Source organism: Amblyomma maculatum, chromosome 8 (assembly GCF_055883805.1).
Source record: "Amblyomma maculatum isolate TAMU_Amacu chromosome 8, ASM5588380v1, whole genome shotgun sequence".
NCBI classification, from domain to species: domain Eukaryota; kingdom Metazoa; phylum Arthropoda; class Arachnida; order Ixodida; family Ixodidae; genus Amblyomma; species Amblyomma maculatum.
Window position 1 is genome coordinate 63,009,625 of NC_139351.1, and position 27,517 is coordinate 63,037,141.

Genomic DNA, 27,517 nt, shown 5'->3' on the forward strand with positions numbered 1-27,517 from the left:
ATTCTTCGGCGGTCAGCCTTTTTCACAGTCCAACTCTCGCATCCATACATCACAACTGGAAAGACCATAGCACGAGTTATACGGATCTTGGTTGGCAGACTAATGTCTCTGCTCTTTACTAGGCGGTCAAGGCTAACCATTGCTTTATTATTTATTGAACCATTTATTATTAAAGACTACACACTCACTCACATTTCTCTTTGTAGCAGTTGCATCTGTTAAAATTTCTTGTATCTCAGTTTGAGTTATTACTCACGTATGGCAAAGGAATTTACTCAATGTTATCATGAAGCACTGTAAGTTGACTAGATATCGGAGTCAGCAGGATGGCACTGTAGGCATGACAATCGTGACAAGCCATGTGGTAGCTGCCTGCACATGCAAGCACAGTGCGTGCTGTGGGAAAACCATGCTATATCAGTGGCACTCAATGGAAACCATTTACATTATGACAGTCAAACAGGGAGAGGAGACAAGTTTCTGTTGTGTTCTTGTGGCTGTAGGAAGAAGGAAAAGAAAATGCACGGGCCTGCTACTGGCTCTGTAGCTGAGCCACCTCCGCTCTCGTCCGGACAAGAAAAAGTAGAGAAGAAAGAAAAAGAAGAGGGAGAGAAAGACACGCGCCGCAACAGCCTTCGTCCGGCCTACAACAGAAAAAAAATTGGGGGCTGACTAGCCCCGCTGGAAGTAGCGTTGACCTACCGTCCCAGCCCCGTAGGGCCAGGAATAGCCACCTCAAAGTGACAGAATGTCATGTTTGAAAACTCGCTGAGAAGCACCAGACGAGTGTCAATCCAAGCACAAATAGATTACTTCCCTCTTGCCCAAAACCATCAATGAGGCTCTCCAAGCATTTTGAGTGACACAGCACACATTGCTGTTATCTCCAAACGACTGACATCAAACAGGTGCACAAAACAAATTGCCTTTATATTTCAAATGCATAACTTGCAAAAATTCAACTAAGCTAGATAGACAGAAATTAGCACCATGCTTGAAAACAGCTTCTAAAAATTGACCAAATGTGGAATTTTCAGCCATCTTGCTCTAGTATTAACACTTTGACTGTCAAATATTCTGAAAAAAATTCACCCCTAGTGTCAGATTTTTTTTAAACGGTATGCGTTTAGTGCAGTACCCTTAAGCAAAAACGTGGGACGGAATGCGGCTGCAGTGCCTGTACGGCAAAAACAGTGAAAGGGTTAGCAAAAATGCTTTGTTCTGAAGCTTGCCCCCTTTAAAAGGTTTTTAAAAGAGTCCCAGACAGTTGTAATTGATATGGAGTCCTCCACTCCATTGCCCATGTTGTTGGGAGACATTAAGCCATGTATACTATGCCATACCATACCTCTGCTAATTTTGGCCTAGAAAACACTGCTGAGATGCAGAGAATTAGCATCCTATGGCTACTTTTCAAGTTTGGGCTGCATAAAGTGTCTGTCATAGATATGAGCTCACGAATATGCGCATGTAAAGCTTCAATCCATAGAGCGTATCAGCCCCTTCACTGAAAGAAGCTGTCTATATTATAAGTAGTGAATGTGAATGAGGTCTGAAACGCAACCGTATGTATGCACTGAAGGGGCGAATTTGCAACAGCACTGGGCTTTTGCTTTTAACTTTTGTAGGTTTCCTGTTTCATTTTGAAATTTGGTTTAGCCATCACTTTTATATGGCTTAGCCACGAGCTTGTGAAGGACAGAGATTGACAAGGCTCTCTTGCACTTTTGCATCGCACCCAGTTTTCTTTCTGTTTGTCCAGAGTAAAGCATTTGAAAACTGAACTCCATTTTTCATTTGTGCTGCTGGGGGTTCAGGAAAATAAAGTTATGTGCCCCAGAGTATTTTAAAATCAATGTTTTGTTTCTTCAAAGTGCTACACATATATAAGAAATCGTAGTGCTCTTATGCAGTCATGAATTGGCAGTCCACTGTTAGAGCAGCTCCTCACTGTATACTTTAGTGCATCAAAAATGCTGCAAATAGTAGATGTTCGGTGGCATCAGTGATGTTGAGAAAATGTGACCTACCAGAGCAAAGCAGTGAGGCCCCCTCCTTTTTTTCTATGAAACGAGAAATCATGAAAGGAGTCAAGAGAAGTGAGCAGAACTCCGAAGGTGCCACAGCACAAAAGGTTTCAATAAGCACTTTTTTGCACCATTTTGAAGACGACGCTGATGTGCGGGCTAAAGCGAAGGGCACCTGCCACTCGAGGCATCAGACGAGTATGCACAGCTGTGTGTCAGATGTTGACGTAGCTGTGTGCAAACGGTTTCTCGACATTAAGTCACGAAACGTTCCCATTTTGAGCCCAATGCTTGAGCAAAAAACTAAAGCACTTTGTTTTTGTTCTTAGCAGACCTGATTTCTACGGTGGCTCCGGTTGGTTACAGTGCCTTAAAGAATACTGCAAAGCTTTCGACGAGGCGATCACTGGTTGATTCGTGCCGTGGATACTGCGAAAAAGTGGATTGAGGAAACTTGGGGTGACATCACAGCAAGGGGGTGGGATATTTTCAGCGTAAACTGTGTTATTTTGTTACATATGCTTCCAGTGAAGACGCTGGCGTGTCGTGAAACGTCTGGTAGTGGGAAAAGAGCAAGGATAGAATGTCAGTGTTGCTCACCACTAACATAAATGAACCAGCAAACCTTTGACTGCTCATGATAGGAAGTAGCATTTGCTTGTGCAATGCTTGCAGGACACTCTAATTTCGATTCCAGTGACCTATACGGGTCCAATCGAAAAGTACGGATGACCTTAAAACTTTTTGCCAAGTGGCCTGGTATACAAAGATCTGGCCTGACCTGGAAGACCAAGTGTGCTTTTTCATAGACAACAGCCCTGCCGATTGCTGCAGTTCCAGCGATATGAGCTTCGCTTTCTGTTGGTTGTTGGCCGAGCGCTGTGTCGGTGCTTCGATCTCTTGGGCCAAGGGGTAACCTGTGAGGTAAAGGCTAGTTATGGAAAATGTCTGATAAAGAGCCCGAGAAATGGAAGAGACCTAAATAAAATTAGGTGTGGTTTAACCCTTGTTAACCCAACGGCGGAAGCTTCTTTTGCCTGCTACATTATTTCCCTATCACGCCCTATCAGTGTAAGCTGCTACATTATTGGGGACACTTAAGCTCATCCTTTAAGAGTATGACGCGAGAGCGTAAGTTACCAGCCTTTTTTTTTTTTTCTTCATTTTCTTCTTCTTTTTAGTCGCCTTGTAACGTCATGACCAGTCGTGACAGTACATCGTGCGCCCCTTGTCGAACACAATTAGCATTTCATTGAACGCATTAAAGTTCACCGACATTCTATAATTCATCTACAGAAAAGGAAAGGCGCAGTATTTGTCACTCGTGGAATCTCGCTATCATTCTCACTGTAGACAAGGGGAATTATGAAGAGAGTTTTACGATCCGGGGCATGGCGCAGTGGTGAAGCACTGGGCTGGGGATCCAAGGAACGGAGGTTCGATTCCCGGTGAGAGACAAGGTTTATAATTTATTTTTTAAGTACCATCGCCGCAAAAGCTCTTCCTCCTCCTCCTCCTCGGCTGTTCAAGGTCAAGCGTGGCGTCCGCCGGGGATACGCGACGGCTCGAATCCTGGCGCAGTATTGCTATAGCAATAAAAAAAACGCTGCTGCTCCCACAAATAAGAGTGTATGTAAGCACGAAACAGGCTTATTACCGGCGCGCTCAAAAACACTTCGCTGCGTTTCCGTCTTGCACAGGGGTGACTGGGTGATCAAATTAGAGCTAGTTGCTGCCTTGGCCGATGGATGGTGCCACAAGACCTGTGGCGTTAATCTTCGGGCGGCACACGCATCCTCTAACGACGCAGGGCCGCTAACGACAGCAATTCACGCGCCATTTCTGTCGCTCGTCACGTTTCGCCAGGAATGCGCATGCGCCACTCGGGCTTCACGACAGAGCGTAGACTCCCTCGCGTCACGTGCTGGCTTCGTCCTCACCGTTGGACCTGGGAGACACTTGTTGACGTGTGCGCTGCTCGAGCGGCAGCACAGCATTTAGGCTCCAGGAGGTAACCAACGGAATTTCGTTTTGGTTCGCCTTCGTGTGCTGCCGTTCGGAGCCGTGTGCTTCTCTCTGAGGCGCCGTCAGCGAGCGCTAAAAGCATTTCGTGCTTAAAAACTACCTCCTAGGCGCTCGTCTGTGTGGTGTAGGTCATGGAATCATGTCAAAAACGAAGCTGCGCAACTGCTTCTGACAGATTCAGATCTGCTTTCCCGGCGAAGGGGGAGCAAATTCTTTGACTGCTGAAGTCGGCGAAACCATGTCGGGTGTTGCCGATTTATAGAAATAGGGTGGCCACAGGCTACCTTCGGGTTTAATGTCCGTAGGGGGCGACAACCACGAGAGACACGGCGCTTCAGTAATTTCGATCGCCTGGGGCTCTGCACTGACGTCGAGCGATACACTGGCGTCAAAACTCACGAACCGGGGATCTTGTGTGGCGATCTTGTGCGGATCGCTGTCGCAGCTCCCGAAGCAGGTCATGGAATTGGGATTGAGTGAAAGCTAAACTTGCCTGGCCTCAAAGAAACGCGCACTTAAAAAGCCAGCGCGCCATGGCCTGTAGAAGACGTGGGGAGGAGGCGATGCATCGTCACCGGTGTGCAGGGATTCGACTCCTCGATCCTAACATTGCGCCGCTCGTCGGACACCCGAGAGGCTTTGCATTGTAGCCCCCGTTCAGCAGAAGATCCAGCCAGAACTAGAATTTCACTGATGCTGGCATCAACAAATGCCGTAGACGCTCTCTCTTTCTCTACCTCGCGCGCCCTCCGTTTCCACACTCATCTCGCGTTTCTTTCACCTTGAGGAAGTCGGCTTTGAATCTCTGTGGTTTTAACACCTTGTAAAACTGTCTGCCAGGCCAGATCTATGCGCGACCTTACTGGTTATTTCTTCTTCTTTTTGTGGGCGTCGGTTTCGCGGTACCCCCATATGAGAAACGCTGCCCTAGCGGATCACTTGCGTGTGGTGGGGCTGCACGTGTGCGCGTAAAAAACGCCGGCATTTTTCGCCGCGTGCAACTGCTCTTGCTTTCATAGTGAAATATGCCAATGCAGACAAAATATGCTTCGTAACACGTCGGGTTTTACAGGTCTAATTTCAGAAGTTGCCGCGTGAAATGTCGTGAAATAGACGCGCCGAAATGGATTCGCCTTCTGCCTTCGCCGGTGGCAGACGTCGCGGAGATTATCGAAAGAGCTCGAGCAGTAAGGCAGCAGGTGACAAAAGTGGGGACGTCCCGCTGGATGGACTAGTGTGTTGTATGGAGAAATTATGGAGGTTTAATTCTTCGAAACCTATAGATGCAGAATGATCGAGAGCTCTATTTGGCTTGGTTACTCTTGTTGTTAGGCTTCCATGTCAAACGTCAAGTCCGTTTGGGTATTTGTTTAACGCAAAGTTAAGCGGCCTTATTAACCTCAAATCAGAGTTTCTGGCTTCAAGGTCAAATTGTCCCACCCGGTGACCTTGGCGAAACCTGTCGTGATAAAGCTCGCGCTCTAAAAGGCGTACAGATCGGAGGAAGACACTCTTTGCTCGGGTTGTTTGCGAAACACGAACTTGAATGCGTGTCGCAAGTTATTTTTTCTCAGTAGCAAGAAGGGTTCGCACGGGCTTTTTGGAAGGTATGCTTTATCGGCCAGCTTGTCGCAATCAACACCCCCCTCCTTCCACGGGGGTTGAGTGTCACCACCAAGAACTTGACAATCAGAAGCCCACGTTATGACTGCGGGAGGCGCCATGAAGGGCCATCAAATATACAAATTTAGTATATCGCGATCCGCGATTAGTTACCGTTATCCGCCACCGCGGATCCTACTGCGCATGCCCAGATCACCTTGACGGCGCTAGATGGCGCCACGTGCTAGAATTGGAACATACCTGCCGTGTCGGGACGAATAAGCGTATACGCACTGTCGGCGCGCAGTAGCGGGTCACGCGGTGACGGATCGCGAATCGCGCTATGCTAAATCTCTGTAATGATGCTGCGAGCGCGGAGCTGAGTCGACTCATGATTGCCCCCTCTACACTAAATTTAAGATGTTCAGTCACCAACTCGCCCAGTAGCACACTTTGATGCCCAACCGTGGAGGTTCTCGACCCCCCGCTAGAAGCGTCCTGATCCAAAAGACAACGTTTTCGGTCGTGACGTTCGCAGCTTGGAAAGTGGGTTATGCACCGGCCTTGTTCTCGGTGGTGACGATTTGCTCGGCCCGCCAAAATGCTCCCTGCCTCCACGGGCAGAAAGTCAGTCGCTTGGGGATGAATAAAGCGATGAGGATAGATACGCTAATTGAACCTAGATGAGGCGTTAATTGCCAAGTTGGCGCGTCCTTGCCGTTCGGCCGCGGGGGCGCGACAGCCGCTTCTGCCGGCCGACGACGCCATAGCTGCCCCTTCTCCCTCCGCGTCCCCCGTTTGAAGAAAAACTTCCCCTCTCTTTCGATTCCTTAATGTATTTATGTCATAACGCCGGTCCCTCTGCGTTGTTTTAAGCCATCAATTAGTGCAGCTTGGCAAAATCGCAGGGTTTGAAGTTGCTCGGGCAGGCTGATCGTCTGTCAAACCTTCGAGTATAGTAATAGAAGTCGTCGGCGGTGGCGCATATAAAGCATTCAGCCGTAGCATATCTGCCAAAATACTCTCCTTATTCTTGCAATAGAGAGAAAAGCTCCCATTCTTCAATAAAAGGCAGTTCATTTTCCTTCCGAAACGTTGATCACGTCAGAAAATTAGGGCGACGTTGAGTTTCGCTTGGCAGATATAAGGAAAGGAACGAATGATCGCTTTTCCTTCATTTTCCTTCGAACCCATTGTACCCTATTTCTCCCTTAATGAAAAGAGCACCGCGCAAATGGACTCGAATTTGCATTAAAAGGATCGATTTATATAGTTGGGTGGCAATAAAAAATAGGACGATCTTTTTTTTTTCTTTGCTGTTTATTGCGCGGTTTCGATTTTTTTTTCTCGCAGGGAGACGTTCGCTGTGTGTATTTGTTTTGCGAGCCTCACCTGGTTTGGCAGTCTCGAAATGCTCATTTGCGCTGCGCGCGCCGCCAGTACCGGGCTGTCGCGCTTTCATCCTGTCTCTCGTTTCCGTCGGTACGGTATATATCGACCTGGCCACGCGGAACACCGGTGGCTTCGCAATGGCATCATTAGCGAGCTGTCAGTTCTCATTTAGCTGACGTCCCCGATGGCCGGGAATAACGCGGTGTGGCTCGCTTAATGATTGCAGTTATATAGCTGTTAGCTACCTACGACAGCCTCTTTTTCTTGCTCCCAGATTTTTCGTATTCCCTTGTTGTAAGCGCCGCCAACCTTCCTGAACGAACGCATAATTATCCGCGTCGCGGTCGTCTGCTTGACTGCTGGGCGCGCACTGGGAAGAAGACGCTTGTTAACGTTCTTCTTATTGGTGCGGAAACTGGGCACCTATTGCCGCGCATTCGTTTTATGGTCTTCTTGCCTCGTCTTTCGAGCCGCTCGGCCTTCGTTATCGTCGTCCCCATTTTTTTTTCTGCTTCGTCGAACCCTTTCCGCTCTCCCGGGTACGTTTCCCCGGTTCGCTGTCGTCTGCGTTCGCGGCGGCCGGGCGTCATCTTGGTGCGCAGTGCCGCGAGAACTTCCCTCTCTACCCTTTCCGCTGTAACGCTTTATGTTTTCTCTCCGCCGGGTACTCGTGGCCATGGAGGAAGGAAAAACTCTCGAGAGGTTTCTCATTTCCGCCGGCGAAGATTTCCGCTCTCCGACCGCAGGCCGCCGCACACGGCGCTGTCGTCGGTTTCTTGCTCCCTGTACACGCACAGTCATGTGCTAGTTGGCGCTCGTGGACGTGGCCTGCGCCTTGCTCACTTCATGAGGTCGCTGAGAGAAATTTTGGGGAGTTTTAGCATAGTTAGTTTTAGTTTTAGCACTGCTTACTGTATCCATTTGACGTGTGCTATATGCACCACACGCGCATGCGCAAATGGCCTGGGCGCCCAGTAGCTAGCTTACGCATGGGCCACTGGGCGCTGGCCGCCATCTGTGCCGCCAATGCACAGATAACACAGCACAGGACAGAAAACGCACTGGCGCAAATTATGCAAAAATTATATCAATTTTAGCATGCTTCTACTGTGAACAGCTTATCAGATCGTTTCCGGTAACCGCCAGTTGCTCATGCTCAGACGGCGCCAACAATCTAGGTTAGGGTGGCCAGTTGAGAGTGGTCTGCGGGTGCAACTGGACCATCGGAACCATCGACATGTGCACTGTGGCAGCGAACTATAGAGCTGTTACAACCTAGTTTTGGCAAGCAGGCTGTTACCGTAGCTTGCACCGCAAGAATTTGCTGCTTATCTGTTTGCGCGGCTTTTGTTTTCAAACATAGATCGAAAGGCGCCACCATGTTTGTCGTCTGAGCTGTTTTGCAGAACAAGGCATAATTGAGGAGTAAAGGCCCCCACGCTCTCCCTACTGCCCAAAAGCTAGTTGCTCCGAACTCTTTCGCAAAAAAAAAAAAAAAAAGAAGTAGTGAGGTTCAACACTGCTGAATCGGACGCCGGCAGATGCTTTCTTGCTCCATTTGGTCAGCTCCGCGGCAGCGGGCGCATTACGGGAACTACCCTCCGCGCACTAGGCGGTATAGTGCCTAGAATACACTTCTAGGCACTATACCTGTGGAATGGCGCAGCTAGTTGCCATGGTTACGGCGCATGCGCAGTAGCGGCCCCAGCTCCGCACAGCGACCTTGGCTTTACATGGCGCACATCCGCATATTCTAGTAAATTTTTTACCGTACGTTTTTCTCTGCGCTCTGACGCATTCTACGAAATTTGGGCAGTATTTGATAATTCTTTCGTGCGGAACTCGATTTTAAACTGTCCAGTTTTCATGCCTCAGTTCTGACGATTTGTGCGGACAACACTGCGTTTGTGACGTCACAGTTATACCTGCGTTATTTCCCGCTTCCCGCGCGACTTTCCGGCCTGTATTAGGCTATCTCAGGCATTTTATGCACTGCATCATAATTTCCAGGCTTCACTTGCAACATCCAACGAGCGAGCGAAGGTTTTTCGAATACTGTATGTGACGTCACCATTCCGCCTAGAGGAAAGTCTTTTTCTGGCCATAAAACCACGCAGTTTCGGTTTCGATCTTCTGTTCTTTCATTTTATAGATAGTTCCACTTGGAATTTTGAAAAAAACTGTGTGTGTGTGTGTGTGTGCGTGTCGGAGTCAGGACATACTGAAAAATGAATGCAATAAAACGTTTTGTGTGTGTGTGTGTGTATGTCGGAGTCAGGACATACCGAATGCAAAGGATAACTCAAAATGATGAAAAACCACCGGAGTCGCCATTTAAGCGGCCGGCTTCAAACGTATGACGCGACAGCGTTGGCGGCTTCCGCCTGTGGGCCCCCTTGCGGATTTTCGTTCGCATGCATGCATTTTGCTACTGGCTTAATCACTAACCCCGTGACTTGTGTCTCCGTTGTCTAACACGTGGTCATTGGCATACAGTATAAGCTAGCACGTAAAGTACAGTAACACGTGCAGTGTAAGCTAACACGTAACACGTAAAGACCCGCTTTAACCAAGCCTTACGGATGTGCTTGTGTGATCAAGGCGTATCTGTCGCGATCCAAGGGTTCCCGGAGGGAAAATAATCCAACCCCACCCTTTTATCTCAGACGTGCTGCCCTATAGTTGGAGCACCTAGATTCCTCGCACCCTTGTGTCTGAAGTCGGGTACGCTATATACGCCTAAAGGTCTATTCACACTTGCGACTCGCGAAGGACACGCGACCGGCAGTCACATGCGACCAGAGAGCAACCGATGTTCACACTTGCGAATGCGACTTGCGGGTTGCTTTCCACATCGTGTCTACTTTGACTGTTCACCACATAGAGTGAAGCTAACTTACGTTCACGTCAGCTGAGCCGCTGATTGGTTTAACGGTTTGCGACCAGCAGTCGCGCGACTGGAAATCGAGCAGTGCCCGAACGGCCCGCGTCGCTTTTCGACCGATGCGACCATTTGCGACTGTCGCTTTTCGACCAAAACGGTCGCGCGACCGCTGCGAGTCGCAAGTGTGGACGGGCCTTTAGGCCACGCTGGCGTTGTCGTTCTGCTTAGTTAAAGCGGTTCCTTGGCTGTATCGCGTGTTCTTCTAATAAGGGGGTTGCTACGACAATTTGCTAATAAATGTGCTTGAGGTTATAGACGCACGGATTAAAGGTTAGTGATTAGAGAGTAGCAAAGTGCATGTAAGCGAATGATGGTTCGCAAGGGGAGCCGTTGAATCCGTCGCATCATACTTAAGTCTTAAAAGCAGAGCTTAAGGTGCCCCCATTCTTTTTCCAATTAAGGCAGATTACGTTTACTTTAGAACTCGCCACTAATTCTGATTAAAAAAAAAAAAAAAGGCTTTCTGAAATGTGAAGACTTCTTTAGAGCCACTATATTGTATACCATTCTTGGCGGACAGAAAAACGGCAATAATGGTATACTATTGTGGGTAACTAATTTCTGATAATTAACTTTTATATTTTACATAACCGAGGGTAGTCGCGTTTTCTAAATTCTAAGAACTGATACCTCTAGTAACAAGGGCCGACTACAAATCTCCGATTGCAACTATAGACGCGGAACTGTAATAGTTAAAATACTAATTGTCATCTATTAATTAGCTTAAGCTAGCATTATCCACCTGTCTCCTGGCAACACTGATGCAATTGCGCCGCAGAAGCCAGCCCAGAAAGTCCATTTTTAATATTAGTGGTGGGATCGCTTGAAACACGATGTTCATTGCAGTTTACTACTGTATACGCCTACATGAAACTGACAGGAGTGCGCCGTGTCGCTGAGCAGGTTCGCCGCGACTTAGACCGAATTCCCGCGTCTAGATATCGCTGTTTTCTCACGCTTTAGTCACCGCGTAATGCTGTTTATGGGACACCGTCCGGAATAACCTTCAGTGCATGTGATCCATCGCTTCTTGAGAAGGAGCCGTTTGTATTGACTGTCAGTGTACGCACTGATCGTCTAACACAAACACCGAGCTGCAACTAAAGGAGATTTACTGAAATTGCTTCTCTCTGAAATTGCCACCCGCATCCTTTTCCCGCAGAATCCCCCCCACCCCCACCCCCCTTTTTCTTTTTCGACGCTAGCGCCGTGCCGTTCGATTTCCGCGGGCCGCTGTTGCGTTTCCGTATCAGTTCTTCGTATCTGCCTTTCCTTCCTCGGTCGTTGCCGCATTTCGAGTAGATGATAGTGTTTCAGATGGTACTGGTATCTGCAGGAAGATGAACAGAAAGCACAGGCTTTTTGAAATCGAGGTGGGCCCAGTGTCTGCCGCGTGCGCGTAAGGATACAAATGACTGTAACAGATTAGGCGCGTGTTGCAGTCATACTGATGACCCCCCAAACCCGCGTTGCAGTTTTAGATGTACGGCGTGTCTCCGTATGTATAGAGCTGTATGCCTTTTCTCTCCGCGTGACTCGAATATATTGTTAGGGCAGGTGTCTATCTGGCATGAATTCTCCTTCATGCGGTACTTCCTAATTTGCCTTACCTTACGGTCGCAGCTTTTAGTGTAAATATGTCAGAAGCAAAACGCATCACCTCTAACCAATTGATTTATAGAAAGGGAAAGGCGCGGAAACTGTCTCACTTGTTTTCTGTGGACACCTCAACCGCGCCGTAAGGGACGGGAGGAAGTTTGGAGTGAAAGTGGAAAGAGAGAAAGAGGAGCCGTAGTGGAGGGCTGCGGAGTAATTTCGACCACCTGGGGATCTTTAACGTGCGCTGACATCGCACAGCACACGGACGCCTCTTCGTTAGCGTAGGAGCAAAAATGAGTATGAGCAGCTATTCTTGGGGACCTCTCCGTGCTAACGCGACCGCTGGTCACCTGTTTACATAGTCCTGTTTACACAGTCTTTAACGCGCCTGTAGTGGAAAGTTAAACAATCATGCTCACAAGGAATCGCTGCTGCCGGAAAAGATAAAAAGGTTTTAAAAGAGAACGAGTTCTGGCGCTCGCATTCAAAGCGTCATTCACCCACCAATTTTCACAGTGGCTTATATGTGTGCTCAGCTTTTTTACCGGTTGTGAAGATATATATATATATATATATATATATATATATATTACACCAGAGAACACATTATGTAATTTTGTTTTTGAATTGCCTTTCTGTCTTATGTCTACCTCGTTGTATAGTAAAGAAAATTAGCGCCATACCCGCCGCAGTGTGCTTCAAAAGCGGCCAGATCCGTTCGCACCTGCGTAATTCTCCCCCCACCTCGCCTAAATTGCGGCTTCCTGATGGAGTTCCGCATACTGGCAGCCGTTGTTTTCAGCGCGCTTGAATTTCGCTGGCCGCACCCGAGATGGCGCGCAATTCGGACCCCGTGGCGCAGGTAGTTGCCTAGAGGAGGAGGGGAAGGAAACGGGATCGAAGCAGCGTCCCCGCCCTTTCGGCCGAAGGGACGATGTCAAGCAACGTTTGCCGCTGTTCCCCCCTTTTCTTTCCCGTTTGCTTTCTTTCGCTTATTTACCCTTCAGTTAGCGCCCGGTGTGGCCACTCTGCTCGACTTCCCGGCGTCCCCAATCTCACATTTTGTATCGATATGAAGGCGCCTCGCACTGCGAGTTCCCGTTTTGGGGAAGCCTGCAATAACCCACGCGGGCGCCGCGCGCAGCTGACCGCCGGCGCTTGAGGGTTCTCGGCGGAGGAGGACCCGGGGGAAAGGAAACCTCGATTCGGGAAGTGGGGCTGAGGGGAAAGCCACATTCAAGGGAAAATACCGGCGTCGTCTCGGGGACGAGCGGGAAGGAAATTGGATAGGACAAGCCCGAGTGGCCGAGTCTCCCGTTTCGCGCGCGCATTTTTTCCCCCGTTTTCTTTATCCGCACTATTTTTTTTTTCGCCCCAAATCGCTTCCTCTTGGACGCTGTGTTTTTCCCTTGGAGAGAGAGAGGAGTCCCGTCGCCCACCGCCTTCGAGCGACTGCCGCGCCTCCACGCAGCGGTCGAGGGCGGCTGGTGTTGTGCTGTTATTTGCGTTGGCCCGTATACGTAAACCTTTGCCCAGGTTCGCGCGCCGCTCGACGATGAGGGCGCCAACGCCCGCGCGTCGCACCCCTTCCGTTCACTGAGGAGAGCGGTGGTGTGCCGTGTCCAGCCGTGGCTGCTGTTGACGGCTCCCGACATCGTCCATCCCGGCGGAAGGTCCCAGCCGTCGCCGAGCGACGTATTTGTGTCTCCAGCAGCTGCTGAGCTGACACCGGCACCGCTATGACTAAGGCTTGATACAGGTTGAGGTACGGCGCGGGCAGGTGCGGCGTGCAGAGAGGCGGCGGAGGAGCGGACTCTGGAGACGACGTTCGGCTGTGCTCGCAAGGCGCGGGAATGGGCCCCGTGGTAGGACCGGCCCATCGACGGCGGTCGCCTCACGGCCACCCTACCTTCGTATGCCCTGTGCTCGCGACGCCGCTTTCACGACCTATGTGGCGCTCTCACGCTGTGTTCGAGTAACGGCGCGTCTGCCGAGGTCCGGCCACCACCACCTCCAAGCCACAGTCGCCGCGCGCGCTATGAGTGTGCGGCGGCCGGTCGTCGGGTGTCGTAAGAGCCGGGCCGGCTCGGAGCGCGTGAGCCGACGCGTGCGAAGCAGCAGCAGCAAGAGCCGCGCCGAAGGCCTTCGCCGCTACGCCGCCGGGCCGACGCCCGCAAATAGGCACAGCCGCCACTGCCGAACGTCAACATCGCCACAGCCGCTGCGGCGCATCCACGGAAAGCGCGGTGGCGCGCCCGAAGCGCTGGGCGCCGTGTTCGGGGCCTGCAGCCGCTCGCCGTCTCTACGGGCGCCCCTGCTGCCTGCTACGTCCGCGACCGTCGACTGCTCCGTCCATCTTCTGCCGACTGCGGCGGTGGACGCGTCCTCACAGCCGACGGCTCGGCACGGCGCCCGTCGGTGGTGATTTGCCACGGCGACTTCAGCTCGCAGAAGCTTTCCTTTTGACGAAAAGTCCATTTTCGTGTGTGCTAGTCTCCGAGGGTGTGTGGTTGGTAGCCTGGAGACTGGTGGAGAGTTGTCACTCATTTCTTGGACAGTGCGCGCACCCTTTTCACTGTGACCTCACGGCTGGACTGACGGCGCTATACATCCGTACCGCATTTTGTTTTCATTCGTCAGATATCACGGGACCCAGCAGACGACGTGTCCCATCCCGCCCGATTACTACCCTAGAAAAAAAAAAAAAGGAAGTGCGCACATATTGTATTTCAAGAGTGTTTTGAAACACGCTCCTTCATTGCGGTAGGGAACAAAATCGCTATCTTCGCATGCACAGACTTCGGCACCGTGGACTTCAGGAAAATGGACTTCAAGGCTTGAAGACGGAAGCGCCGCAATTCATACTGAACCTGCTTTACCGTACATATTAAAAAAAAAAAAAAAAAGGAAAATCAACCTCAATAAGCATACTAACACGAACCACGGGGCCTGACAGCAAACGGCGTCCAGTTTTGCAGCCGTTGCAGTCATTCTTACATTACTTTGAAAACATATCCGCACCAACTACCGCACGTCGCTGCCCGCTCATAGGGCTGCCCTATCTTATCTCGGGGCACCGATCAAGGAGGAAGGAAGGACGCAACATATCGTTTTTTTTTTTTTTGTCAATCGCTTTCGAACAGCTGCCGTCTGTACGAGAGGGCGTCGTCTGCTTGCCGCCGCAGGTGGAATGGGTAGCGCAAATTAAGAGACTGTTCGCCTAGTCAGATTGTGGGCGTGCTCGTGTGGTCCTTGGGACGTTTCCGCGCTCTGCGCGGCGCTTGAACTCGGGCGTCAAACCTGCGGCCCAAAAAGCGGTGGTGGGGCTGGATCGTCCGATGACTTTGATCCCCGTGCCGTGATGTGGACGTTCTGCGGTGCACCCAACAACGGCGGGGCTGCTATGACGCACAGCCGCTCCGACGACTCTGGACGAAGTAGCGACGGTGCGACCACGTGCGTGGCGGCGCCGTTAGCGACGGGATTCGAACCCTGCGCGCCGCCTGATCGCAGGGCACGCCACCAAACTCGACTCGGGATGAGTGCGACTGCCTTCGTAGTAGCGTTACCGCGTAGCTGCTGCTTCAGCTCCGCTTTCCGTTTTCGCGAATGAAGTCGTCAGTATGGGCGTGTTCTTTTGTTTTTTCCTTGTCCTAGTGCCTTCTGTTTCTGTGTCGTGATGGTATAAGTGTAGTTAGTGTGACAAGCGCAAGAGGCCCTCGGAGTTCAAGAGAGCGTCGAAATAGGTAGGTAGTTGCAGCGGTGCGCTTCTTTAACTTCGTCCATGGCAGTTGCTCTGTGGCTGACCTGAGCTTGTTGCATCAGGCTAGCCTCTCTTTGTCTTTGAGCCAGTGCATGTCATGACCTGTTCTTTAATCTTTAATAGATGACTTCTGTTTTAATGTGAACATGTTGAATAACAGCAGTTATTAAAGAGACTTTTCGATGGGTATCTTTAATGATTGACTTTAATTGTTGCACTTGTATATTTTGATGAAGTGCTAAGTTGTGGTTTTGTATGCATGCAAGAAGTGGTACAAGCCATAAATTTAACATACTAGGCTGTTCTGGTCAGTTGTGGCAGTTTCCTCTTCTAATTGTTACTTCATTCTATATGACTCATTATACATGTACACATAATTGGGCTCTTATGGGATTGGTTGGTCTGCTTTTAGTTCTGTTTTAATGAAATGCATCTTTTTTACATTGAAGCAATTGTAGCTTATATGGTTGCCCAGAGGTTTATCTAAGGTTTACATGCTTCAACGAAAGCTTTGTTTGAAGTTCTCATTACTGTTGTAATCATTTAGTCCAAATTTTGCAGCTGTTCATCTCTGTGTCTGTGATAGCATCCGCTCATGTTTACGGAAGATTTTTTTCTGTTGCTTGCCATTTTGTGAGCTCAGTTTGAGGAATTCTCGTCGGTCAAATTGTTGCTGTGGAGTCGCATACTCTGCTCACCGATGCTTGCCGGGCAGTTGCTTGACAAGAAAAAAAAAAGGCTTTGTCATTTGAGGCTTAGTGAAAGTGGTTGTCGTTTACAGTCAGCATTTTAATTTTTCAAAGCATGCACAATTTATATGTACGCATGACTGCAGGGTTATGCTCTAGTTTGTTAAAGAAATTGGCCTTTCGCTTTATTATTATTATTTTTTTTTGTGTTAATTATGCTGTGGGATTTACTAGGGAAAAGAAAAAGCATGCACAAGGATTTGACTGCTGAAATTTGTGGCATCATTATCTGTATTATGGATGCCATCGCCACATTTAGTTTCTGGCTTCTTGCTGCTTTAAGGCGTGTAGCGCATTGTGCTAAGTGGTTATTCTGCTGCTGTTGAGCAGCCTCTGGAGGGTAGAGCAGTTTGCGACAGCAAAGTGTTTGAAGTGGCAAGAGAACACCACTTGGAGCAGGTGTTATGCAGATCCAGGACACGAAGTAGCTAGGAGAACAAGAATGGGATGGCGTACATTTGGCAGGTTGAGTAGCAGTTTAATTACCAGTGTATCTCTAGAGGAAAGTGTACAACAGCTACATTTTGCTGATGGTTACTTGTGGCGTACAAAAGGTTATGCTAAAAAAGCAAGGGTAGGACTTATAATAAAAGTGGGCTTTGTGCAGGGAGCGATGTAGAGAGAAATGATTAGTGCAATATTAATCAACAGGAAGGGAGTAGGGTGGGTAGGGTTAGAAATGAGAATTAAATCAAGAAAAAATGCGTCTGGGCATGTAATGCAAAGAAAGGGCAAGTGCTGCAAGGACAGCAGAAAGTCAGGTGGGAATATGAGATCATGATGTTTGTTGGAACAAGGTGGCTGCAGCTAGCAGAGGGCAGGGTTAAGTGGAGTGATAGGGATGAGTCCTTTGTCTTGCAGTATGCATACTTGAACTGCTGCTGAGAGAAGAGAAAACAATGAATGCTGTAGCAATGTAGAGAACAAACTCCGAGGAATATAATGTAGCCATAAACTCATTATGTTAAATAGCTATTAGTTTCTCTGCCAGTGGTTTGAGTTATTAATGTTTTGCTGGTTTGCCTGTTCAGGAAGGGGTAGGTATGTACTACATATTTGAAACACATTCAGTTTCCAGACATGAGGTCATTGTTGCAATGCTTTTGAAAGCGCTCTGTCTGTGATAGCAAATAATGGGGTTTGCAGGCTGTTGCATTCGGTGGAAGTTCTTGAATATTGTTAATGGTAGTACCTGATAGTAGCTGATTGCATTTAGTGGGGACACATTACCTTGTAGTGGTGGTCTGCACGGTAAAACATTTAGCGATGTAGTACCATCATTTAAAACATGTAAATACATATAAGATGTACAAGATGATGTAGGAGCGCTTGTAAATGTTTTGAAAGGGGCAAATGTACAGGCCAGTCCTCTCCAAACTGCAGTTGTGCAGCTTTCTTCCCATACTCTTGTTTTCCTTTCCTTCAGTGATGGTAAAGAAAAGAAGTTAATTTGCTTTGCCTTGATATGAAGGTAGTTATCTGAAGTGCTGTTCTACTCCGCAGTTCTTTTCATGTGTAGCTGTTAGCCATTTAGGCACACTAGACAATGAATGATTCACTGCATCCACATATGCTGTTGCTTTCAGCTTACAAAATTGCAGGCAAAGAGGAAACAAAAGGCATTGAATTGCTGTTTTCAGCTTTGCAATTTGCACCTGCAAGGTTCTGTTGTCTTTATTGGAGCGTTTAGATTAGACAAAAAGCAGAAACATTGGGCCTGTAGGCTGGGCAACATGCCATTTTCCATGCTTTTCTTGCACTGTGGTTGCACAGCTATTGATGTCGGGGCAGTAACTTCGTTAGGGTTGACATCAGAGGGGGCAGCTGAGTGAGACAACTTTACTGAAGGAAGGCTGAATAACAGCGTACTTGATATTCGCTTCTGCAGCACACTGGACTCTTATGTTCAAGTATTTAGAGATAATAAACCCAAACTGCATTTCTTAGCAGGTATTACTTTTGCATTCTCGCTTTTGCTATGTCTCATTTTGTCGACCGCTTGCATCCTCTTTTTATATTGTTTTCACACTGTGTGGCATTCTTACCGCTTTAAGCATCTAACTGCACAGTCGGGAGTTGTTCGTTTAAAGGCTGTTCGAAAACATTCTGTCAGCAGCTGCCTCTCCTCCTGGCATTTGTTCCAGTACAAAATGAAAAATTATTAAAGTTTTGATTATTTCAGCATTTATGGTTTGGCATCAACCTCCTACAATTAGAAGACTTGTAAGTGACCCATGTTTTTCAATATCTCAGTTTACAATGTTCCTGCCCTCTAGCCTTTAAATGCGTGATGGTTGCGAGTACGCTTTTGCAGGCTAGTTGGTGCCTAAGCATTCTGTTTTTTTGCGCAAAAAAAACAGAATGCGTGATGGTTAGTCGCTGTTGGCTGCTCTCTGCGAGTAACTAACTGAATCGATGCTAACTTCGCAGTGAAATTCCAGCCTGACCATCTGACTACTGTTGAAATTGCAGCTAGATAAGCTCCAAGAGGTCAGTTGCATTACCTGTTTGGGAAGGAACTCTGTGTATTTAAAAGTGAATCGGGTTAGTTTTCAATGAAGCTGGTGCTGGTGCTGAGGCTTCAGTGATGCTGAATAAAGACTGGATAGGGTACTTCACTAAGATTTACCCCCGCCGAGGTGGCGCAGTGGTTACGGCGCTCGACTACTGTTCCCAAGGACGCGGGATCGAATCCCGGCCTCGGCGGCCGCTTTTCGGTGGAGGCGAAAAGCAAGGCGCCCGTGTGCTGTGCGATGTCAGTGCACGTTAAAGAACCCCAGGTGGTCGAAATTTCCGGAGTCCTCCACTACGGCGTCTCTCATAGCCTGAGTCGCTTTGGGACGTTAAACCCCACAAAACCAAACTTCACTAAGATTTGCATTGGTCTGATGCAGTGTGCCACAGACTGCAAGCATTTAAAACCAGCATTTTCACTGTCACAATGTCAACTAACATTTTTTCTTATTCTTTTCAATATGGTGTGCTGGGGGGACCAGTAGGGCTCTTGACGTCTTAGGGGATCTCTCCTGAACCTTGCTGCTGTTCGGTGCTGTAGGGATGGACGTCTGGAAGAAGGAGACCAGATCCTGGCCATAGACGGGCAGCCTCTGGACAGCAACATCTCACACCAGCAGGCGATTGGCATCCTCCAGCAAGCCAGAGGAACAGTGCAGCTGGTCCTTGCGAGGGGACCACCCCCCACCACACCACCGACCACCGCTCAGGGTATGACACTGGGTTATGCTATTGGTCAGAGGAGGCACATGATTTTTGCATGCCTGAGAACGTGTACAATTTGTCATTTTTGGACTCTACACTGGGCGCAGGTTTTCATTGCTAGTGCTGTGCTGTTGTGGGACACGGTTGAAGCATTGAAAGAGGCGTTAAGTCCGTGTCAGAATACTTATTCTTTCCTCCACCCAAAAGATGTGATTCAGAAGTGGAAGACTAGGCCAGCTGAGACATGGTCACACACACAACACAAATTCATACTAGGTACTTGCTCACAAGGAATTGAGACTTCCAGCTGGCTTTAGTGATAGCATGCTGTATGTATGAAATTATCGCTGAAGAACAGTCACTTGGAAGTCTGCATTGTCTTATGTTCTTCACTGTGTCTGTATCCTTCCATCGGTCTTGTTGTCTGGAATTTGTACAGTCTTCGTCAAAAATATGCGGCCCGAGGTATTTGCTTCTAAATCCTATAAGGGAAGCTTGAGAAGGGTGAAGATAAAATTTCTTGTCACCTGTGGGATTGTGAACACTGGATGTGCGCAGAAAACCCCGCTACAGTGCTTAGACGCAAACCCCTTGGGCTGCATATTTTTGCAAAGGACTGTACTTTGACTCCAGTGCAATAGAGTCTTGGAGTTTCATGCAAACATAAGCCTTATTAAGTTTCTCATGGACATGGGTCTTTTACAGCAGGTGAAATCTTGTGTGTTTATTGTGTGCGAGAGAGTTTGAAGTGAAGATGTATTTCTCCTGTAGGCAGCCAGCATAATGTCTCGGCAATCATTGAAGAGCATCTCTTCCTGTTGGTGTGTTACTGAAACCATAGTTGCATGCACAAGATAACAGCAGTATGCGACCTTGGTGCAATGCTGAGCAGGGCTTTGTCACCTGTATGAATATGTAAGTGTGTAAGCTCGTGGAAACAGTGGCTTGCAGCAGTCTACAGTGGGGATGGGGGTCAGTCCTTTGAAAACCACTTGTTTGGCCTCCATTTCAAACTCGTATGCACTACATCGCCTGTGTGCATGTTGTTTTTCCTGTGACATCAGGGAAGGAAGAACTGCAGTAGCGTACCTATTTTTCATTTTTTTGAATAGGCTGGCTGCATCTGTGACGCCATGCTAGTTGCAAATAGAGCTGTGCACTTTCATTGCCATGTTGCACGAACCACTTATGTATGCATGCTGTGAGTTGATAGAGACACTAACAAAATGGGTACGCTCAAATTAGCAGCTTGCACCGTATTTTCCGGAGCTCATTTTCTGTCTGCTTGGCCACTTCAGTCATGTGAATTAACATGGCTCTGACAGAGGGAGGAATAATTGTTATGAACAAGGGTGGAGAGGGGTCTCAGGCTAGTGTCTGTCTGGGCTCTTACTTTACACAGTGGCAGAGGGGAAGGAGAAATAGCAGAAACGGTTGCACCCCGTTAATGTGCAGGTAGGCATAGCGTAGCACATCATGACGCAAGCAAAACGAATTCCTGCTTTCAGGACTTAATGGCAGTTGTGACGTGCAGTAATGGTATTCACTGTTAATGAGGCCAGAGAGAGCCATAAGTTGCAGAGTTTTTTGGTGCGCCGTTAGAAAGTACTTTCTGAACTTTTTATTGTATTCTCCCCATAGATGAGGGGCCAGCAAAGTTACTAGAAAAAACAGCCTTGGAGAGGTTTTCTTATGGCTTGAGCAGCGAATGAAGTTAATTTAAGAAGCGCAGTTCTTTATCACTAATAGTCTTTGGTAGGCAAGGGCAAATGGCTTTTGTTTAGCGATGTCGTTGTGGCATCTATCGCCTGTGTACATAGACCTGTGTGTAAGAGGTGCTCTAAACATGTTTGAGCAATCAATTTCCTAATAGTAAATTACTTCTAGGGCCCTATTCTCTGAACAAACTGTAATGAAAGGGTGTAGATGGTGGAGGTGTTTATCTGCTTAGGAGCCCATTGCTTTTGAAGACTGTGACAGTGCACGTCTCTGTCTTGGCTACATCCTCTTCATCGTTTAGGAGATATTTATTCCATTGTAGGGCAGCTTTAAGTGTGCTATTTGTGCCCATACCTTCTGCAGGTACCCCTGTGCCTGCATTACCATCAGGTTCCCTTACTGGGTCCGTGACCGCTGTGACGAAGTCAGCTGCAGAGCGTGAGGAAGCCATGGTGCTGGGCACGGAGTGGGCCGAAGTGGAAGCCGTGGAGCTGCTCAACGATGGCTCGGGTTTGGGCTTCGGCATCATTGGTGGCCGCAGTACGGGCGTCGTCGTGAAGACCGTTCTGCCCGGTGGTGTTGCTGATCGGGTGAGTTGTATTAGGGGACGTGAGACGAGGCTTTTGTTATTAAATGCGCAGAGGCAGTTTTCTGCAGGCTTCTGGTGAATGAATTTATTTGAAACCCAAGCGAACAACCCAGTAAGGTGTGATTAGGGTTCTGAGAGTTGCATCTAGAGAGGGGCCTTGGGTAGGTTGGTAGGAATACTACTCAGCGTTGTGGCAAACTTCAGAAGGCTGCCTGTCTATTCAGCATTTGTTGAAACACAAGTGGCATTGTAGCAGTGAAATCAGGCATAACCCGCCTTGGTTGATCCTTAGTGCTGAAGTAACATATGTGGTTCAATTGGGTAGATTATTTGGAACAGAGAAAGGGAGTCAGCACGTAAGCACAACCTGACTTTGTACGGGGTGCGCAAATCCAAATCTATCCATGCTCTGCAAAGAAGACGGCTCATGTTTTCCTTTTTGGGACTTCCCTCCTTTCATCAGGATGGCCGGCTCCAGAGTGGCGACCACATCCTTCAGATTGGTGATGTCAACCTCCGGGGCCTGGGCTCGGAGCAGGTGGCCTCGGTGCTGCGGCAGGCGGGCGCTCGAGTGCGACTTGTGGTGGCGCGGCCTTCGGAGTCTGGCGACCTGCCAGCGCCTCGGCCGTCATCACTGCCACCACCGCTGGTACTGCCCACCCGGCTGCTGGCCGATGCTGACGAGCTGGAGAGGCGGCTGCAGATCCACAGTGCCACGGTCGCCATGGCAACTGCCGCAGGGGGGACGCCAGGCTCTCCACTTCTGACCGAAGTAAGCATGGCTGAGCAAAAATGGCAGGTGGCTAATCGAGATTCACAGACTTCATGTACAGTAGAGCGTCATAAATTTGATGGTTATAAATCTGGAATCCAGTTGACTTCAACAGCCAGCACATTCCCAGCTGACGCCGATTTAAGTCTGTCAGGACCGTGAAATGATTTAGATGGTCATATTGTAATCCAACAAGTCTGTAGAGGCGTCCCTTGTGAATCTTTGTAAACCCTGTATCAAAGGAATTCACGAGATCAGTGAAAAATTTAGCCAAAGCTGAAACTTTATTGTTGTGAAATAGGACCAGGAAATTGCCAGATGAGAATGGGCAGTCAAGATTTAGTTGATCCCGGATATATTGAATTGCTGCTTATTGCCAAACAGTCGAATAATCGAACAATTTCCTTGAAAGTTTCATGCAAACATATATTGTTACCAAATATGTTTACCAAATGGCACGCCACACCCATGCAAGCGGAGGCTCTGCTAACGGCGCCTTTAGATCGCTTTTCGCACATGGATAACGTAGCACGTGATTGGCTGTATCCTTCCGTCTGGCAGAGCATCTTTTCACACAACACTGCTGCCATGCGGAGAAGCCAACGTTCGGTACAACTATGCCATGCAGTAAAGCTAACCTAGCTGACCGAAGCTTAGCGGCCTGCAGGGCTCTCCTTTTTGCTGAAAGAGCTGCAAAAATAAACTAACTTCATGCCAAGGAAAGATAGTTGCACATACAGCGCACCAGTAACATGATCAGACATGACCAGGCACCCGCTGGTTACAAAGCATTGTCTTCACTGCGAAGCAAGCTGAGCCCTGCAAACTCTTGCTGAGCGGCGGGCTTCTGCAGGAGCGAATGTGTTTAAATTTCAAAAATTTGGAGTAAGTGATCTCTGCGAGAGGTATGCACTCCATTTGTCATGCGGCTGAGCACTCATTATCTGCGATTAGAGTTCAGCATTTGTTTTCTGTGGGGGTCTGTGAATGTTGAAATTTTAAAATACGAATATGGTAGAAAATTCCTTCGAATATCTGATCAGTCAAGAAAGATTGTCAAAATAAAACATTGCAAACTTTTTAAATCTTGTTTGTTTCAAAATTCGGATGGTATTTTCAAATGTAAAAAAAAAAAACAAGGATTTCATAGAAGCATATACACTACTGAAAAATTCAGTTTACATTTTACACAGAATTCTCTCTACTGGTTTTTTGGCTAGGATGGACCTGCGCATGAAAGCGGGTTGAGCTGTCATACAGTAGAACCCCGCTATAGTAGACTCTGATATAGTAAGAACTCTTATATAGTAAAGGGAAACTGAAGTCCCAGATCATCTTCCATAGACAACTGTACATTTTCATGCCTTTATAGTAAAGATATTTTTGGTAAAAATCGGTTATAGGAGAGTTCGCTTGGCCACGGTGACGACTCCCACGACATGACATTGCCGCCCGCGCACTATCTAGAATCTTGAGGCAAAGATTTTTTGTACTTATATTAACACAGCGTTTTTTTTTTTTTTTTAATGGCTTTACCATTAGGCTTAACAGCACTAAGGCGAAGCCTGCTTTACGGAGGCCTCGAAGTCGTGAGGGAAAGCATGCAGCGTGTAAGAAAAAAAAAAGTAAAGCTGTCTACAAACATGGAAAGGAGGTGGCGCCATCCGTGGTAAAGTGCAGCAAAGAATAGGGATGGGAAATTAAACGGGCAAACATTTGCAGCACGAAGCATGAGGTAGTGGAGGCAAGAAGTGTAGATGCAGCGTGTGTGGTCTTGCAGCACTTGACTGCCACGCGCATTTATTATTTATTGCCTTTTAAAAGACAGAAACAGCAAAAAGTGACAGGTGTTCAAGCAAGGCTTTGGTTTTCACATGAAATCAAACTTGGTTGTATTCGTAGCCATGTTGTCCGCGTGCTTAAGAGGTACAGTCTTTGTCAAACATGTAGAGCCCAGGGGGTCTGCTTCTGAGCTGCTTCGTGCGGCTTGTAATGTATGTTCAGTGTTCCGAAGCTCATGATGGTAAGAAGATTTTTTTGTCCTACCCTCTCCATTTGGAAGAACCTCCACTAACGCTAAATCAGCGCTGCTACACGGCTCAAAAGCAGACCCCCCCCCCCCCAGGCTCTGCACTTTTGACAAAGGCTGTACTTCCACAAGACGTAAAAAATTTATCTAACTGAAAAAAATTGAGCTAAGAGATGATAGAAGAGAGGTGGAAGGCATTTCAGAGCTTTTTTTTTTTCAATAAGCAACAATACGTGTTCAGTAAGTGCCCATTTAGCTACCAGACAGCATCTTAGGACCGTGCCATCACCAGCATCTGATATAGTAGAGACCCTGATATAGTAAAGATTTTTGCTGGTCTCAGTGACTTTACTATAAAGGGGTTCTACTTGCGGCTGTATACAGTGAACTCGTCAATTCGGCCTTCAAGGGACCAGAGAAAATGTCCGAATTAACTGAAGGTTAGAATTATCAAAGAGGCCTGAAAAGACTGCCAAAAACCATTTGCATAACAGTAATTCATCTCCATGAACACCTGCATGATACTTGTCTGCATTTGACATGAAACCAAAGTGAGAACGGCATTTTTTTCTGGTATCGTCAAGTACTTCTCTTTGTGCACGCTGTTGGAAAACCTTCTGCTCTAAAGGGAATAATAATAATTATAATTATTATTCTCTAAAGGGAAGGTCCCCTTTCACCAAAACAGCCCCTTCATGTTTTGAGGATGCTTCACTGCAGCGTCAAAGGCATTGCAGTGAGGCGCGCAGTATGGGGCAACTGCGGGAGTTGAATATTCCTGAGTATTTGAAAACTTCGAACGAGTTTTTCGAATGCGAGTCAAATAACAAGCGTATATTTGATTCATGTTCAAAACTTCGAATTTTTGCATGCCCCTAGTTCTTAGACGTCAGTGGGCGAATTTGTACAGGGGTGAACCTTTCTTTCGAAACTTTGCCTGTGGAGTCTCCCAATGCGTGCATGAAGAGGAGCAGAGAAGTTTTGCTGATCATCCCTCTTAATAATCTACCGCAGAAAAAAAGAAAAATTTCTCATAGTGTGTCTTGCAGTTCTCTCGGTGCTTACCTAACACTTTCCTGCCTGCGGGAAAAGTGGTGGTTTTTGGGTGGTGTCATTAATCTTTTTCGACTCTTTTTCTTCTTTAACAAAACTTACTTGGTACAAGAGTGTCTAGTATCAAATTATAGAGAAGGGGTTCCTCTTCACGATGGTATTAGTGACAATCAACATATTTATTGAGTAAGTGATGAAAAAAAAAAAAAAAGAAACAGTAAAAAAATTGTAGTTAAAAAAACAAACTCACAAAAGCATCTAAGTTTCTTGACACAAATAAAATGGAAAAGTTCCAATATTACGTTCTTTACAACAGGGACCAATGCAACATTGCAGCAAAGTCTAGCTTTCTGTATACGGTATTTGCTGAGTTAGGAAAGAAAATAGTACTCGAGGTCGACTACGCCGAGGTTGACCCCTGGCTGTCTTCTAGCGGAAAACACAATTCTCTGTCATTGCCGGCAGCAAGTAATCCCGCCCGAAAAACGTTGACACCCTGCAGATAACAATTGAAAGCCGAACGTTTTGAGGGCGAAAGCGAAACTTATCGGGGCATAGCTGTTGACGTTCCGGGTCAGTTTGGGGGACAGTTTCACTGTCGGTGCTGAAGATTGAAAAACTGAATTCGTCTTCCAAGTCATCATTGCTGCTGTTCACATCCAAAGACTAGCTCTCAGATGTGTCAACTTTCGTGGAAATGTGCCATTTCCGCGCGGCAGCAGCGCGTGATGTTAACTGTATGATATAAATAAGGAGTGCCGATCACTGGACTCCGGAGGCCATCGGGACAGGCGCGGCACGGCGGAAAAAATAAAACCGCAAGTGAAACTGAAAGAAGGGTTCCTCTATTCTCTGCTGGATGACGTCATTTGTCAAGGAGTGTTTCGAAATTGAGAAAATTCTATTTGTGAAACCATCGATATAGGCGTGAACAGGAAAGTGTTGAAAGGCGTGCAAAACTTAAATTACTCTCCGCATAGAGGTGAGAGTATCAATTGGCATTTACCACTGTTGCAGATGGCAAGTCGTGACAGTGTTTTGGGTCTTTCGAGCGAATGGGTGCATGTTACATTTTCTTTCCGTTCCTTTTCTGTGTCAAGCTAAAAACGAAAGGCCATATTGCGTGCACAAGCTAGTTGTTTATTATTTACCTTCGACTGCTGGCAGCTGCAGTTGCCATCATTCCTCATTGCAGATCGGTGTAGTTGCGTGCATCAATCTTTATCTATAAATGCACCTGTGGCCTTGTTCTTATTTATTGCAGCCCACTTGGTGAAAGGAGAAGCTTTTGATTGCCCCTTTGCGGTGGCATCTGAGGCTGAATTCTTTCCTTTTGTTCCGTTTCTCGTAAGGCGTTTTGCTGTGGCAACCGGAATGCAGTTACATCCCCCGCCACCACTCTCGGTTGCAACCGAACTGTCCCACTTCTGACCCTTCGATCAATACCGTGTGGCCAAACGCAGTGGTTTTCGGAGGGATGTGGGCCCAGAGATCTGTCCTTGTGTCGCATTGGGATCGTCCTCTAACACCGTGTGGTCCATCCCGCTTCTCTACCAGATACTGGACGACCTTCCCGAGACGGAGACTTTTGAGGTGGAGCTGGTGAAGGACCAGCAAGGTTTGGGCATCACTATCGCTGGCTATGTCTGCGAGAAAGGAACACAAGGTATGTATGTAGGTGTTTCTTTTTGACGCGGTAACGTTAAAGGCATCTTTCTTCAAAAAATCCAGCACCTCCATTGGTGTTGTGGGCATAAAACCGGAAGCTTGCCTCTGGCAAATGTCATGGCTGGACACTGACTCGCCGTCGGTCTGTGGGAGGTCACGAGACTACACCACATGGTCAAGTGGGCAGAAGCTGCCAATTTTAGGGTGGTTTTTCCAATAATATGCTAGCTTACAACGGTACGGTCAGGAGTGCTGCGAGATAGAAGAGGCAGAAATTCAGGTATATTTTGACTAAGCGGGTAGCAAAATGCAATGTATGTGAATGAGAATCTACGGGGGGGAAACGCCGACGAGAGCCATGAATGCA

The 27,517-nt window shown here is 47.8% G+C and overlaps 1 protein-coding gene across 2 annotated transcripts in view; it reads left to right on the plus strand.

Annotated features, from left to right (window-relative positions):
* Nucleotides 1-27,517, plus strand: part of LOC146181288 (multiple PDZ domain protein-like) — a 233,072-nt gene that overhangs the window by 19,187 nt on the left and 186,368 nt on the right. The window contains exons 1-5 of one of the 2 annotated variants that reach the window (XM_084576336.1): nt 14,735-15,335; nt 19,157-19,326; nt 21,403-21,629; nt 22,092-22,400; nt 27,040-27,148. In XM_084576336.1, coding sequence (XP_084432462.1) covers nt 21,489-21,629; nt 22,092-22,400; nt 27,040-27,148 — 559 coding nt within the window. In that variant the 5' untranslated portion in view covers nt 14,735-15,335; nt 19,157-19,326; nt 21,403-21,488. Of the gene's footprint in view, nt 1-14,734; nt 15,336-19,156; nt 19,327-21,402; nt 21,630-22,091; nt 22,401-27,039; nt 27,149-27,517 lie in introns of those variants that run through there. The other variant, XM_084576335.1, reaches the window with a different exon arrangement.